At 41.7% G+C, this 16,254-nt stretch overlaps 2 protein-coding genes across 5 annotated transcripts; both read left to right on the top strand.

The window, feature by feature from the left end:
• The first annotated feature begins 294 nt into the window (after positions 1-294).
• On the top strand, positions 295-4,232 carry COMMD3 (COMM domain containing 3). Its single transcript, XM_028114159.2, has 8 exons — positions 295-456; positions 1,773-1,884; positions 1,990-2,053; positions 2,143-2,177; positions 2,541-2,601; positions 2,694-2,750; positions 2,844-2,903; positions 3,850-4,232. Exons 1-8 carry the CDS (start codon positions 318-320, stop codon positions 3,907-3,909), a joined length of 588 nt encoding a protein of 195 aa, XP_027969960.1. The 5' UTR covers positions 295-317; the 3' UTR covers positions 3,910-4,232.
• Positions 4,233-5,541: 1,309 nt separating this feature from the next.
• On the top strand, positions 5,542-15,627 carry BMI1 (BMI1 proto-oncogene, polycomb ring finger). 4 transcript variants are annotated; one of them, XM_028114156.2, is made up of 10 exons: positions 5,542-5,742; positions 10,545-10,675; positions 11,006-11,102; positions 11,698-11,753; positions 11,851-11,901; positions 12,068-12,176; positions 12,255-12,300; positions 12,740-12,838; positions 13,203-13,283; positions 13,371-15,627. In XM_028114156.2, exons 2-10 carry the CDS (start codon positions 10,564-10,566, stop codon positions 13,698-13,700), a joined length of 981 nt encoding a protein of 326 aa, XP_027969957.1. In that variant the 5' UTR covers positions 5,542-5,742; positions 10,545-10,563; the 3' UTR covers positions 13,701-15,627. The 4 variants fall into 4 exon arrangements, with proteins under 4 accessions (XP_027969957.1, XP_027969959.1, XP_027969958.1 ...); XM_028114158.2 differs by lacking the exon at positions 5,542-5,742 and adding an exon at positions 6,144-6,241; XM_028114157.2 differs by lacking the exon at positions 5,542-5,742 and adding an exon at positions 9,739-10,176.
• Positions 15,628-16,254: the final 627 nt, after the last annotated feature.

Here is a 16,254-nt window from a genome sequence, read left to right as displayed (position 1 = left end):
AAGAGAAAGCACCGAGCGCGTCCACAAAGCGCCCGGGCCGCCCCTCTCGCCGAGGCGCCGCAGCTCTGGCGGCTGGCGCAGAAGGAAGAGCTGGACGGAAGCCGCGGCGCCGGGGACTACAGGGGTGGCGGGCGACGGACGGTGGGCGGCTGGGCGCGCGGGCCGAGGCGCGAGCCGGCAGGCGGGCGGGGAGGCTCCGGGCTGGGAGGCCCGCAGCCCGCGCCGCCGCCCCGAGCCGCGTGCGCGCGCGGCCGCATCAGCTGAGCGCGCGGCGCGTGTCACGTGGTGCGCGTGTCGAAGGTCACGGCGCGCTCACAATGGAGCTCTCGGAGTATGTGCAGAAAGGCTTCCAGATGCTGGCCGATCCTGGCTCCTTCGACTCCAACGCCTTCACGCTTCTCCTCCGGGCGGCTTTCCAGAGCCTGCTGGACGCCCAGGCGGACGAGGCCGTGTTAGGTAAGCCGCTCGGCTCTGAGCTAGATCGGCCTGGGTGGAGGGGCGCTCGGAGAAGAGGAGCGAGACCGAGCGAGAGGGGAAAACCTCGGGAAGAGGAAGTCTCCCGGCTTTGCCCTTCGCTCCGGACGGAGTGTGGGGATGTTAACCCGGAGCGGACCCTGACCATTGTTCTGTTCCCAGTTGGCACCTGCACATAGCCTGCTACACGTTTCTGGTCTGATTTCTCCTCCCAGTCTCTTTGTTCCTTTGTAAGGCCCGTGTTCAAGTCTTTTTTGTGGCCTAAACATATAAGGTTTTCAGCCTGGTCTGAGGCAAAGGCTGGTTGACACTTGGACTTCGTCAGGGTAGCTCCCTGCAATTCAGGCGTTCAGTGCTAGGCTGGCAAAGGTTTTAAAGAGTCTGTTTCCAAAGTAATTACTAGGTCACGTAGTCTTGACATTTCCAACTTAGAGAATACCTCAAGTTCCAATGATCACTCCAACACGCTAGTTAAGTATGTTTTGCACAGGTTCCACGCCTAGAATCTTAAACTATCGTGCAGAGTGTTTTGTTCCGCACCAGTTACCAGGAGAGGAGTCTCTTTTAAGTGGTCCGGTCAGTGATTGCCGAGTGTCCTGTCAGTATGGATTGAAGGCATATTTTAAGACAGATCGCTTTTAGATCATTTTCTTAAATATAAATATCCCAACAATTCAAATTTTGTTTTTTTCTGTAGTTTCATGATCTAAACACTTGTACAAAAAGTATGAAAGTGGAAGTTCTTTAAACGAAAATAGTAACCACCACCTGGGTTAATCTCAAAAAAAGGATAGCTGTCAAAATCTGAAAATATTTTGAAAATTGTATTTTATATTCTGAACTCGTTCACCGCCCCTGATACATTAATGTCCTTGGAGCCAGTTATCCTAAAAGTAACCATTCTTTAGAGGGAAAGTTTATTCATTCTTAAATTTACACCATGTAAAATATTTATCTTCTTTTCCTCTGAATATACTGCAACCAGCATTGTAATGACCACTGTGTAGTTATTTTTTTCTTTGGGGCTACAATGTTTTTTTAAAAACAGTAAGAAATTAAGGCAAAATAAAAGAAGGTAATTGAAACTGGTAACAGCAGAATTATTGATGTGTGTTCTTTTTTGTTTTCCATTGACCTTGTAGTTCATCTCATTTACTTATAATTACCAGTCCTTGTAGTTGAATTCTTTTTGTGTTCTTGTTAAAGGGGATTTTTGCCCAAATGAAAATACCCATTTTAGAAATATGACTATAAAGAATTTATTATCACAGGCATCACTAGCAATTAATTTATTTTAGATCACCCAGACTTGAAACATATCGATCCTGTGGTTTTAAAACATTGTCACACAGCAGCTGCAACTTACATACTGGAGGCAGGAAAGCAAAGAGCTGACAAATCAACTCTAAGGTACAGGATTTATTTAAATATCCATTTATTTTCAAATAGTAACTTTAAGATTCCAATTTCAGTTTTTGAAATGGACACTAAACTTTGGCTTTTTCCCCCCTTTAGCACTTATCTAGAAGACTGTAAATTTGATAGAGAGCGAATAGAACTGTTTTGCACCGAATATCAGGTTACTTACTTAAAGTTTTTTAAATTAACAATTACTATTTTTCTTCTCTTTGCAAAGATGTGTTTTCTTTCTTTCTTTCCTCCCTCCAGAATAATAAGAATTCCCTAGAAAGCCTACTGGGAAGGTAGGTACTGTATAAGGTGTCAAGCTGAGCCACTTTTCACTTGCAGGTATGAATGGAGAGTGCTGGTGTGAAACAAAACAGGGAAAGAAGACAGGGATCTTGACCAAAAGAAAAGGGGCCAAAGGGCAAGTGAAACAATTGAAGTTAAGCTAATGTTTTTAAAGACAAAGTTTATTGAGATAATTTTTAAAATGCTCTTTTACTCTTCAGAACTTGAAAATAAAGTTTAACAATGTTTTAAATTCAGAGTAAATTGAAAATGTGTGTGTGTTGAGGGGAGGTAGACACCATTCTTGGTAAAAAATAAATACTGAAAGTTTTTTATGTAGATATTATGTACAAAATTATCATTGTATTTTTTAGTATAGGCAGATCTCTCCCTCATATAACTGATGTTTCTTGGCGTTTGGAATATCAGATAAAGGTAAAGTTTAATAAACTGTTCTCTAGGGGGATTTAGGGAACTTTAAAAAAAAATAGAATTAAAGACTGAAATTATGTATTGTGTTGTTTTAGACCAATCAACTTCATAAGATGTACAGACCTGCATATTTGGTGACCTTAAATGTAGAGGTATTTACATATAAGCCTTATCTAAAATTTAAATGAGAAATGAAATTTTAAATGTCCTTGATTTACATAAACAGCATTTTTTTTCTTCCCTAGAACACTGATTCCCGATCCCACCCAGAGATTAGTTTTAGTTGCAACATGGAACAATTACAGGTACAGTATTAGGATCTGTGAATATACTTCTCTGTTTATAGATGTTTAATTGAGAATTATGCTTATGGAAAGTTCAAAAGAAAAATTAACCATCTGTCAGCAGATAATGAAGGTTGGTTAAGGATTTAATGGGAAATGGCTTCAAAAGCAGTATTTTAAAGTAGGCTTCACTTTTGAAATTAAGATGTTACTCATAAAGAATTGGTTTTATATTTGCTTTTCCCTCTAAGATAAATTTCTGAATTGTAGTATTGAGTATTGTAGTATTGTAGTATTCCTTCTATTTGTGATTAGTTTGATCCAATAGGACAAAGCAAAATTAAGAACATATCTTTGAAAATGTCTTCTTTACTTTCGGAAATTGAATTAAACTTTCAAACAGGATTTTCAATAATTTTTAAATGAGTTTTTATAAAGGAGGAAGTATACATAAAATTCTAAAACTCTTTATGTTGCCAATATAAGACTGGAAAAATTCAAAACTACATTGGTTAATGGACATGATAACGAATTTATTTCTTACCTCTTAAAAAGATGAAGAGCATTACTTGATATTTTGATGAATTTTGAATTTTTCAAAAGGCATCTCCTGTGGAATTATTTTAATGTAACCATTAATCAAACTTTAAACTTTCAGAAAGTATGAATACAGCATAGTTTTTGTTAGGTAACTTGAGAAATTTAGTTTTAACAGGCAATACCTTGCCTGTTAACGAGGATTCGATTGGAAATTATATTTCAAATCTGAGGGAAAGTAGCCCACTTGAAGATGAGATATTTTAGAGGAAAACCTTTTGATCGATAGTAGCTTGTCAAAGGTTAAAATCCTCGTGAATTTTAAACTCGTTTAGAAAGTGCCCCGACTTTTTTCTTGCATCTTTCTCAAACTTGGATACTTCTGTCTTGTGTTTTATCCTAAAAACGTGGTATTATAAACGTCTTTTAGGACTTAGTGGGGAAACTTAAAGATGCTTCGAAAAGTCTGGAAAGAGCAACTCAGTTGTAACGTGGGGAAGTTAACGATCCGCCCGGGTCTAGAAGACCAGGAACGCCTTGTCGTCGGCCGAACCACCGTTTGTGCGAGCTGGATGTCCTCCTCTTAAGTAGAATTTTTTTTTCCTTTTGGATTTATGCCGCTCATCAATTTTGACACTTTATTTTTTTACACTTGTAAAAGAGTTGAGGGAAACTCTGCCTAAATATTTCAGACATCTTTAGTATAAACTGAACATTGATCCCATTTTGATCTTCCTCAAGTCTTACAAAAGGAAGTAGACAGTATTACACTCTGAATAAATAAGTTCCCACAAAAAGAGTGGTGAGAGTTTGGATCTGAGTTTGTGTGTTAATTATTACTTTGAAGACATACATACGATTAGCGTTAACTTTTAACGATCGCCTTTTCTCTGGATTAAAGTTAAACACAGTGAGCAAGGATGCGATCTCCAGGGTTTGTTGAAGACCCCAGCTTCGGGACGTGGGGAGCGGACGTAGTTGCCCCGCGTCGGGAGCCGGCCGGTCCCGTTACCTGCGCCGGGGTGGGGGGGGGCCCCTCGCCCGCAGCCGGACCCTCGCCTGCGGGACTCCCGAGGCCCGGCCCGGCCAGCCCCCGCGCGGAGCCCCTGCCCGGAGCGAGCCACTGCCCGCGCGCGCCCCGCCTCGGCCGCTGGCGGGTGGGGAAGGGGGCCGGCGCGGCCGCGGGAAGACAGGGGCGGGCGCTGTTGTTTCCGCGAGCCCAACTCGGGCGCAGGTTCCGCGCCGCGCCGCCGAAGTCTGGGCCGCAGCCCGCTGGGCTGGCGGGGCCGAGGCGGGGGCGGTGGCCGGGCGCTCTACTCGGCGGGAGCCAGTGGACGTGTGCGCCGCGGGCGGAGGCGGGCGGCGGAAAGAAAGAAATAACGGGGGGTGGGGTGGGCTGAGCTGTGTGCGGGGCCGAAGCGATGCCCGCTCCGAGAGCAGGGTGGCGCGTGTGGCGCTGTGGAGAAATGTCTCCGCAGCCGCGCCAGCGCCGCCGCGGCCGCCGTGCAGAGCGAGGGGGAGGGGGCCGGGTCGCGCTGCTCGGAGGGGAGGGGGCGGCCGCGGGCCCGACTACACCGACACTAATTCCCAGGCCGCCCTTAAGGAATGAGGGGAGCACGTGACCCGGTGGGGGGGCGGCGGGGGGAGGGGGCGGGCGGACTCTGAGCCATTTTGGAGCCGGTGTCAGTTTCCACTCTGCCTTCAGCGGTGCATTTTTTTTTTCCACCCTCCCCTCCCCCCTCCTCATCCTTCCTCCCCTCCCCCCGCCTCTCCGCACGCACACACACGGCGCCCCCCACTCGCCCTCCTCCCCCCACAGCAACTATGAAATAATAATCGTAGTATTAAAGGCAGAGATCGGGGCGAGACAATGGGGATGTTGGCGAGGGAGCCCCGATCCGGATTAGAAACACCTCCCAGCCCCGCAGAATAATACTGATCGCGCCCCCTCCGCGCGCTCCCTCCCCCGAGTGCGGAGCGGGAGGAGGCGGCGGCGGCCGAGGAGGAGGAGGAGGAGGAGGAGGCCCAGGAGGAGGAGGCGTTGGAGGCCGAGGAGGAGGAGGAGGAGGAGGAGGAGGAGGAGGCCGCGGAGGAGGAGGAGGCCGAGGCGGAGGAGGAGGAGGAGGCCGGGCTCGGGAGGCAGCATGAGCCGAGCGCGGCGGCCGCGGCTCCTCTCGGCTGCGCTCGTTGCCCATTGACAGCGGCGTCTGCAGCTCGCTTCAAGATGGCCGCTTGGCTCACATTCATTTTCTGCTGAACGACTTTTAACTTTCATTGTCTTTTCCGCCCGCTTCGATCGCCTCTCGCCGGCTGCTTTTTCCGGGTACGTAGGAGGCGAGGCGCCTCCGGGACGGGACCGGGGGGTGGCGGGGGCCGCGCGGGGCTCGGGCCGGCCGCGGGTGGATGGGGAGCGGCCCCCCCCGCGCCTCTCCCGCGCCGGCCGGGAGGGCGCTGACAGCGTGGGCGCCGAGCCCCGCGCCGCCGCCCGCCGCCGCCCGCCGGTCCCGCGCGCCGCCCGGCCCCGCGCGCCGCCCGCGCCCGCGAGCGCGCGCCCGCCGCCGCCCGCCGAGTCCCGCGGCGCCGGGACCGACCCGCAGCCCGCGCCGCGCCGCCGCCGCCGCCGCCGCCGCCGCCAGCCGGGCTCGGCGCCGCTCCAGCCGCCGCCCGCTCCAGCCCCGGACGCGCCGCGCGCGGCCCCACGTTTTAGTTCCTTTCTCCCCCGAGCGCCCCTCTACACCCTCGCGACGCACATGGCCCCCGAGAAGAACACTTCTATTTCCAGTCTCTGCGGCTCTCCCCGCCACGGCGCCCTTTGTTGAGAGGTAGATTTTGATGAAACGGGGACGGGTTCCTGAAATCGGGAGCTGCTCGGGTCAAGTGGCTTCCCTCTTCTCCCGAAGAAAGGGCTTTTGAGGGGTTTAAACATCCAGAGAATGCCCTCATTTTATAGGGACGGGTTACGTGGGGGGCAGCGATCCCGCCAAGGTGGCTGTTAAACTGGAAAGAGCTCAAACAAAAATGTTATTAACTTAAGTTGGAGGGACACTTGTGTGAAATTGGATGGCTTGTAAGATGGCGGTTCCCAGTTGTTTCCAAGGTCTCCTGCATTTGTGTTTAAAATGGTAAAGTTTTCAAGGTGTTATTTGTTGGGAGTCTTAGATAAGTTCTCTAAACATTACTTGGGACGTGCGCACTGGGAAGTGGGCATTTCAAATTTGGAGCTTTTTTTGGAGTGATGATGGTGACTGGACGTTAGTCTTGCAAGAGGTTTCCATCCCCCCCCCATTCTTTTTCTCTTTTTCTGCTTTTTCTCCTCTGTGACTGCAATTTTTTTCTCATCCTCTATTATGGGATGCACTTAGAACCATGACTTGAGTCCACTACGTTTTATAGGTTTTGCTACATGTCAGCATAGGTCATGTGGTAAAGAGATGCTTTGGAAAAGGAGCACCAAAAAGTTGACTACGTATGTTTACATAGTCTTTTGGGTTTGACAGCGATATAGCATGATCTTTTTCCCAGAAATTTACAGTTAATGATTGGAAGTAAACAAGTAGAGAGACTTTGATCATTCCCAATTGCAATAAAAGGATTTAGTGGGCTTAGTGGTCACGGTCCAGTATTTGAAAGAGAAGTATGTATTTTAACCCCTTCTCTGAAAGTAGGCAAAATTCTGGGCATGTTTATCCAAATCTAAGGGTAGGTTGGTGGTACCTAGAATGTTACGAGTATTCAACATATATTTTAAAGGAACCTTAACCCTCAAGTTCTGAAAACACATTATAAGCTATAATAAAGACTTGAAAGTTAAGAATGCAAATTGTTGACAGTATATACTAACTTATGTGACTATGTTAATATTTGAATTTTATTTTAAGTAGACCGATCAGAATCCCTTAGAGATTGATTTTATGAGCAAACTTAAAAACTTTTTAATATTTGAGTTCATTCCCATACATTTGCCCCAGAGTGCAAAGGTGTTTGAAATAACCTACCTGTGCAAATTATATGCCTAGTAACAGTATCTTTAAAGCCATATAAAAGTCACTATGTATGCATGTGGTGTACACACATATGCTTTTGTAAAAAAAAAAAACAAACATTTAATTGTATTTGATAAACTCATTAATACTATACCACCAAGTTCTGGGATGTGCATTAAGTACCCAACTAGGCAAAATTCTCCCTAGGAGTCAAGTTAACCCAAACTTTACCCATACTTCTACTGGGCTGTGAACCCCAACTGGGGTTATGGAGTTCATTTGCATTTCTTAGATTGCTGTAGTCAAGCTGATTGTTAACATGAGAACTTGCTTCTGTTTTGCTTCATTTTGACATTACTGGTGTTAGGCCTCCCAACTAAACTGACAGCCCTTACTGAGTATGTTATAATGGCAAGTTGAGTATTTTTACTGTGATACGTTTGGTGCATTTTTACTTGCCTGCCTGGCAGTTTTCTGTGTTAGAACCTGGAAGGCTTTCATTTCTAAGGTGCAAGAGATTGTTTCTTAAATCTATCAAGCATGTCAAATGTTTTGGAAGTCATCCTTAGGTTGCCAGGACTTTCAAGTGGTATAAAAAGATAAAGAACTGATTTTTATGTAAGTAACAAAGTGATATTTACTAGCATTATAGATGGTAATAGGACTGTGGCTAAATTCTTCAGAACTGACTTAGAAGAGTTGTGTGAATTAAGACTTAAGATGAATTTGGAAAGGTTTTAGTCAAGTACCTGTGACTTAAAATTAAGAGCTAACCAGTAGATTATCCTCCACTGAGGTTTGACTGTCTTGTGTATTAGTATTTGTGTTTGGTGTTTTCTGTACAGTGGAGAAATAAAGACAACTATTTTTACTGATGTCCCTTCCTAAACTTGATGTTCGGTGGCATTAGTGTGATATGCTTTCACAAGGAGACCTAAGTATCACCTTGCCACCTTTCTAGGAAAGGTCCTGTGGTTTCTACAAGGAGAGTTTTCTTTAAGAATTAAAGTTTGTCTTTAGTCAACCACAATGGATTTAAATATTGCTACTCTTTAGGGACAGTGCTCCACCCACAACTCCTCTGCAACTCCACTTAGATTTATTTTAACAGTATGTTGACAATAGTCTTGTAAACAAGTAATCCAAAGATAACTGAGGAATCACACATGAAGGTTTCTGGTTGAAGTTGCCAGTTGCCACTATGATCACTTTCATAGAAGAAACTTTGTTTTGTTTTTACCGTTTTTTAGTACTGTAAAGCTGTTAGTTTCAGCCATTGAGGTATGTTGATTGGTATTTACTTCTTCATTAAAATTCCCTAAGAATTAAAACCTCAGTTGCATCTTCCAAGTTTCACAGATTCCTAGATTTCTATTGAAAGCGGTTTTGAGAATGTACTTCAGACAGGTCTGGAATCTTGGTCCTATTTTAGGTTCTGAAATGAATGAAGTGGGGGTAAGAAATATATTTTTCAAGAGTACTACACGAAATAATTGACTTCCCTGATTGTCCGCTGGTGTATTGTTGCTGACAGTTCCCCACCGTGACTTTTCTATAATATATGGTATCTATTGGGAATATTATTTCATCGTGTGGGGATTTGTATGGAGGTTAGGTTGAGAAAATGACATTTGTTTTTCTCTCCTATGTTGCTCTGGGTTGACAAGGTGTTGATTTAGCGTTGGGAATGGACTGGTCACATGGTTCTTTACATATTGTCACTACCGTACCGATTAAAGTAGTTTGTCTTGCCTCCAGCATAGTTGAAATAAAACACAAGGCTTTGCCCCCCTCCTTGTCTTCTTGTAAAACAGATTTCACTTTTTAGCCTTAGCAAAACTTTGTATCGTTCATCTAATCTGCAAGAGAACTTCATACTAGAGAAGAAAGCTTTAAAGAGGTTCAGTTCAATAAACATCTCTGCAGTCTGAGCCCTGACGGTTTCGGGCTAAGTGCACAGTTGGCAATTCTCAAAAGGTCCCTTCGTGAAATTTTTGACCTAGTGATTGCTAACAGGAGAGACCAAGTCAAGATCTGAAAGAAGCTCTTCGCACCGAGTCGACTTGGAAAGAGGCCCCCAAGAGTGTCCGAAATGGCCGAGAGTGCGGTTTGCATTTTCCTTTACCACTCGCACGCTCCGGGCCCCCCAGGCTGCCCGCCCGGTTGCCGCGGGCCGGGATCCTGCTCCCCAGTGCCGCGGGCCTCGTGGGGCTGCCCCACCCCCGAGCCGCGCCGCGCCGCCCGCACCCCACCCCGCCCCCGCGCCAGCCCCGCCCCCGCGCCGCGCCGGCCCCTCCCCCGCGCCCGCTGCCGCCTCCGCCCCGCCGCCCCGCACGCCCGCCGGAGCTCCGGGCTCGGCCCGGCTTCGCGCGGAGTTGCAGCGGTGGCCGGATGCCAAGTGTAAGTGTAAGTTGCTATGGAAACCCCGACAGAGGCGAGTTCCGAATCCGGAGCGAGACGGAGCCCCGGGCGCCGCCGGATCCGCCCCTCGCATCCCGGCCCCCGGGCGTCCGCGCGCTCAGGCCCCAGCTCGAGGCCGACTGGAGGTGCTCCTGCGGCCCCAGCACCCAGCTCCGGAAATGCCAGGGATGCAGATAGGGCAGAATTTGTTTTCCCTTTGTATCGCGTGAAAACGTGCCAGGTTCTGGTTGCTGGAACCGCCTAAAACAACAAGAACCCCTGGGAAGCCAGGGCATGCTCCCGGATTTTCAATTGAAGATCCATAAGGAAGTTTTACAATAAATTTGGAGACCTGGAACAAGCCCTGGCGGTTGGTAAATATCTGTTGGGACTGCGTGGCGTGTGCAGCAGCCGGGGGGCTGCTAGGCTAGAGGAGGAATGGAAGAAAGAGACCCGAATATTCTCAGCTCCCAGCCCCCACCCCAGACCTTTTCTTCTCCCTCGTGGAATGACCTGAGGGACCAGAAGTTACTTTAGCTGAATCCTTTTTCATCATTTCACTATAATTGATTCAGGTCTGATTAGTAAATTCCTTCTGTAGAAAACGTTGGGACAGTCCAGCTGTACAGTGTTAAAATGAGTTTTATGAACTCAGCATTTCAGAGCGTTCGGTTACGAGAAGTTGGGAGATAATCTCGTTTCTGTTTCTGTGGATTATGGCCAATATTTCTGTGTCTTGCAGGATATTTTATCAAGCAGAAATGCATCGAACAACTAGAATCAAGATCACTGAGCTAAATCCCCACCTAATGTGTGTGCTTTGTGGAGGGTACTTCATTGATGCCACAACCATAATAGAATGTCTACATTCCTGTAAGTACAAAGTTTTAGACCTTTTTTTGTGTGTCATGTATATTTCACATTTCTTTCTGACGTTTGAAAACTGTTAACAATTCCAGCAATCCTTGAGAATGTTGGTACAAAGTGATGGAATCATTTTCTACTCTTGCATTTGGTTAATTTTTGTTAATGCATGGTTTAAAGGTGTAACTATGGGATGTATAAGTGTTCTAAGAATGTTAATTGAGTTCATTGGAAGTATCTTTTGACATTTAGCATTTTACTAGTTCTCTATTTTTGACACTAATTTCACTGCTTAGCATTTAATTTCTAAACTTAAAAACTTTGTTTTTCTACTTCCAGTCTGTAAAACATGTATTGTGCGTTACTTGGAGACCAGCAAATATTGTCCTATCTGTGATGTCCAAGTTCACAAAACCAGACCACTACTGAATATAAGGTAAGAAAAGGTTTAAAATTATTGTCTCTAATTGTTACTGGAATTGCATAATTTAGTGAAGGTTACCCTGTTTTATTTCTTCACACAAAATTTACCGTTGAATCTCTACCTAATGTGTGTGTTTTGTGAAGGTTGCTCTTCATTTCTCGACATTTTAAGGATGGCTAACTTTAAGCAAAGTTTGGTATTATTTAAGTGGATTTTAAGGTTTTTTAAAAACATTTTTTTAAAAACCTGAATTAGTTCTCTATTTCTGCATTGCTTTATTGAGTTTATGACAGGCAGGAATGAGTGTATTTAAAGTGCTTCCATTTTCTTCTCTCTATTCTCTTTCATATTAGCTAATTTAGTAACTTGAAAGGCATACTTCTCTTGATTCAGTGAAATGTGAAGAATTTCTTAATGAATGTAAAAGTATTTTTCCATTGATTTAAAAGATAACTGCTAAAGAATTTTTATTCTCATAATTGTTATCTTACTGATGTAGACTCTCACAATCAAGTAAAACACTACAAAAAAAGAATCTATAATAATTTATGAGCATTTAAAATTTTGCCATTATAATTAATGATTTACTTTTCTAATTCTTTTTCAGGTCAGATAAAACTCTCCAAGATATTGTATACAAATTAGTTCCAGGGCTTTTCAAAAGTGAGTAACTTGCTGACAAATGAATTTTTACAAAGTATTTCATCAGTTTTACCTGCTATAACAAATGTTTAAGTCTTTTTTTTTCCCCCCCCTTTAGATGAAATGAAGAGAAGAAGGGATTTTTATGCAGCTCATCCTTCAGCTGATGGTAAACTCTTTAGAGAGGGAAAAGACATTTTATTTGGAGGGAGAATTTATTATTCAATAATTTATTAAAATTGAATTTAACTCAAAGTACCATTTCCATTTTCCTACATCTGTAATATTTTAATTAAATATTAATTTTAAAATTGCATTTCAAAATGTCTTTATAGCTGCCAATGGCTCTAATGAAGATCGAGGAGAAGTTGCAGATGAAGATAAGAGAATTATAACTGATGATGAGATAATAAGCTTATCCATTGAATTCTTTGACCAGAACAGGTAAATTCTGTTGGAAATGTGTTTTATGCTAATCTGTTTGTAGATGCATTGTTCCACTAATAAAGTTATGTTTCTTAGATTGGATCGGAAAGTAAACAAAGACAAGGAGAAACCTAAGGAGGAGGTATGTTCCATGTCGCAAAAACATACAGAAGAAACATTGTTTGGATTCTAGATTTTATGAAGGTGTATTTTGCCCTTTAGAATATTCTAAGGCCAGATGATGCTGTCAAATGGGAGAAAATGATCATATTTGATGTTTAAGAGTGATTTATATGCGATAGTAAGTAGATAGAATTTACTTTATATACGATTATTATTATTGCAAAATGCTTTAAATGATTAATGTTTAATGCTTTGATGTATTTAAAGTTTCTTATATTAACAATTGCAATCACCTTATTTCATATTTATAATAGTAAACTCAAAGTATAGTTGAGAATTTAGTCAATCTCAGTTTTGGTATTCATACTTTTTATCATATTGAGGCAATCTAATGGAAATTTTTTTCATACCCAAAAGTTAGGAATTTTAAAAAATAACTTTTCTAAATGTATTTTTAGGTGAATGATAAAAGATATTTACGTTGCCCAGCAGCAATGACTGTGATGCACCTAAGAAAGTTTCTCAGAAGTAAAATGGACATACCTAATACTTTCCAGGTATCTACTTTATGGTTTTTGTGCATTTAATGTGGATTTTTTTTTAATTCAATGACTTTTTTCTTTTTGGATTCTGAACCCCAAAAAAGCAACAGATTTTTTTAAATTTAGAACTTAGTTGGAACTCTCTCTTAAAATGTTTAGAATGAATTTTGTTTTATGCTGTGAAAACAAATTCCTTAGTAATTTCAGGAAATATTTGTCCTCATTTGAGGTGTCAAGAGGGAGTCTTCCCTTGTCTAGATGTTTGAAGAGAATGTTTGTTAAAGCTTTTTTGGATTGCATTTAGATGACAAAAAAAAAAAATCTCAATTTATCTTTGTTCTTCATGGTACTTAGTAAGTGAAATATTATTTTCCAATAGATTGATGTCATGTATGAAGAGGAACCTTTAAAGGATTACTACACACTAATGGATATTGCCTACATTTATACCTGGAGAAGGGTAAGTAGCCTAACTAACACTCCGAGAGTATTATGGTAAAACTGTATTTAAAGAGCACTGATTTTTTTTTTCCTTTTCACTTTGTAGAATGGTCCACTTCCTTTGAAATACAGAGTTCGACCTACTTGTAAAAGAATGAAGATGAGTCACCAGAGAGATGGACTGACAAATGCTGGAGAACTGGAAAGTGACTCTGGGAGTGACAAGGCCAACAGCCCTGCAGGAGGTGCTCCCTCCACCTCTTCCTGCCTGCCTAGCCCCAGCACTCCCGTTCAGTCTCCTCATCCTCAGTTCCCTCACATCTCCAGCACTATGAATGGAACCAGCAGCAGCCCCAGCGGTAACCACCAACCTTCCTTTGCCAATAGACCTCGAAAATCGTCAGTAAATGGGTCGTCAGCAACTTCATCTGGTTGATACCTGAGACTCTTAAGGAAAAAAAATTTTAAATCCCCGATTTATATAGATATCTTCATGCCATTACAGCTTTAGAGATGCTAATACATGTGACTGTCGTCCAATTTGCTTTCTTTTGTAGTGACATTAAATTTGGCTATAAAAGATGGACTAGATGTGATATTCATATGGACGTTAATGGAAAAGATTGTTCCTCAAGAATTGGTTTCTGAGAAAGGAGACAAGATGTTTTTCTGTGTGTTAGGCAAGATGTGAAATGGTTTCTGTAACCATTGTTCAGATTTGAAAAATTCTGCAGTGGATATAAACATTGGGCCATAGTTTGTTAATCTCAACTAACGCCTACATTACATTCTCCTTGATTGTTCTTGTTATTATGCTGTTTTGTGAACCTGTAGAAAACAAGTGCTTTTTATCTTGAAATTCAACAAACAGAAAGAATATGCATAGAATGATGCATTCTATGTAGCCATGTCACTGTGAATAACGACTTACTGCATATTTAGCCATTTTGATTCCTGTTTGATTTTTACTTCTCTGTTGCTACACAAAACCGATCAAAGGATAGTAAACTTCAGTTTTACAATCTGTATGCCTAAAAGCGGGTACTACCGTTTATTTTACTGACTTGTTTAAATGATTCGCTTTTGTAAGAATCAGATGGCATTATGCTTGTTGTACAATGCCATATTGGTATATGACATAACAGGAAACAGTATTGTATGATATATTTATAAATACTATAAAGAAAATATTGTGTTTCATGCATTCAGAAATGGTTGTTAAAATTCTCCCAACTGGTTCGACCTTTGCAGATACCCTATGTTTGAGCCTTATCATCATAGAACATTTTTAATGTGGATCTCTAATTCTAAATTCTATTCCATTGGAAGCAATTGGCAAATCATAATACTGATTTTCTCTAGTAATTCATGTTTACTTTGAAAATTGTTGCAGTAAAGAAAAACTTTTAACTAAAGACTTTGGAAACAGTGTCTTCATTTCCTATTGCTTTTGATGGAATGAATGTGTTTTTAAAATGCATATTGATCACTATAATTCTAAAACAAATTTTTAACTAAACCAGCAAATTGCTGGAAGAAGGCATTTTATCTAAAATTATTTTGACATGTGGTTTAGCAGTTACTTCAAATTTGAGGAGTTGCTTTTACAGTTATAAACAATGACATATGCCCTCTCTCTAAAATCTTGAAATAGAAGCAATTTATTTTTAGCTTCTCCAGGTATTAATTTTTAAATAGAGTGAACATGTTGAATTTAAAATATGAATAACCACAACCGTTTTCAGTTTGTGTTTTGCTTTGGTCGAACTTGGTGTGTGTTCATCACCCATCAGTTATTTGTGAGGGTGTTTATTCTATATGAATATCGTTTCATGTTTGTATGGGAAAATTGTAGCTAAACATTTCATTGTCCCCAGTCTGCAAAAGAAGCACAATTCTATTGCTTTGTCTTGCTTATAGTCATTAAATCATTACTTTTACATATATTGCTGTTATTTCTGCTTTCTTTAAAGATACAGTAAATGAAGTTTTATGAAACCACAAAATACATATATTTTTATTTTGACCTAAATTTGTACAGTACCATTGTAAGTGTTTCTAATTATAGATGTAAAATTAAATTTCATTTGTAATTGGGAAAATCCAATAAAAAGGATATTCATTTAGAAAATAGCTAAGACTTTAATAAAAATTTGATATGAAAAGCACAATGTGCAGAAGTTTTGGAAACCCTACTGTGGATTACAACAGGTAAAACTAAAGAGAATCCATTGCTGTCTTAAAATAGTGATGTTGCTAAGAAGTCCGTGCTTTGTTGTATAATTGCTTGAAAGCCCAACTGAAAGATGTATCTGTTTATTTACTCTACAATCTTTGAAGTAAAAGTTACCCATGTTTGCCAATTTTGGTGAATTTAACTCATTTTTCTAGGCTTCTCAAGTTTTTCATGATGTTACCTAAGAAAGAAAAGTTAGTTGATGGAAGTTTCAAATGATAGTTTTACTTTGGATGATCATGTATGTATATAAAGAATGAAAAAATATTTTTCAAAGACTAAAAACTTCAAATGCTAGTGGGGACCTGTCACTTGACTTGCACAAAACCAAGTTGTGAGATCAACAGGGAACTAAAAGACTTAACATCTCAACCTTTTTATGATGGACTTATTTTTGAAATTGCTTATTAAAAATCAGATCTTGCATTTATGGCTCACTTAACACTGTTTTACCATACTTGAAAACATGCATTTATTTTGTTCGAAAGGATTTTTTCCCCTACTCCATTTGAAAATTTCTTAACCGTTAAAGGATATTTCATCTAAAATGTCTTTGTCTTTTAATAAAACAGAAGAAAGATTATAATGTTTTGCATTCTCCCATAACCAGCTTTCACAGTTCTGACAATTAAGATTTAAACTTTTGCTAAGCTACCACTTTAAAAAGTTTCAATCTTATAATAACCCATATCAAAGCTGTTAACTTTGTAACTCTTAGCAGTAAAAGCAGAGTACATGAAAAGTAGGCTTTAAG

Source organism: Eumetopias jubatus, unplaced genomic scaffold (genome assembly GCF_037043125.1).
Source record: "Eumetopias jubatus isolate StellerSeaLion01/CBP00866 unplaced genomic scaffold, mEumJub1_p1.0 scaffold_8, whole genome shotgun sequence".
In the NCBI taxonomy this organism is placed as follows: domain Eukaryota; kingdom Metazoa; phylum Chordata; class Mammalia; order Carnivora; family Otariidae; genus Eumetopias; species Eumetopias jubatus.
Note: the sequence above shows the minus strand (reverse complement) of the source record. Positions and strands in the feature narration are given on the sequence as shown.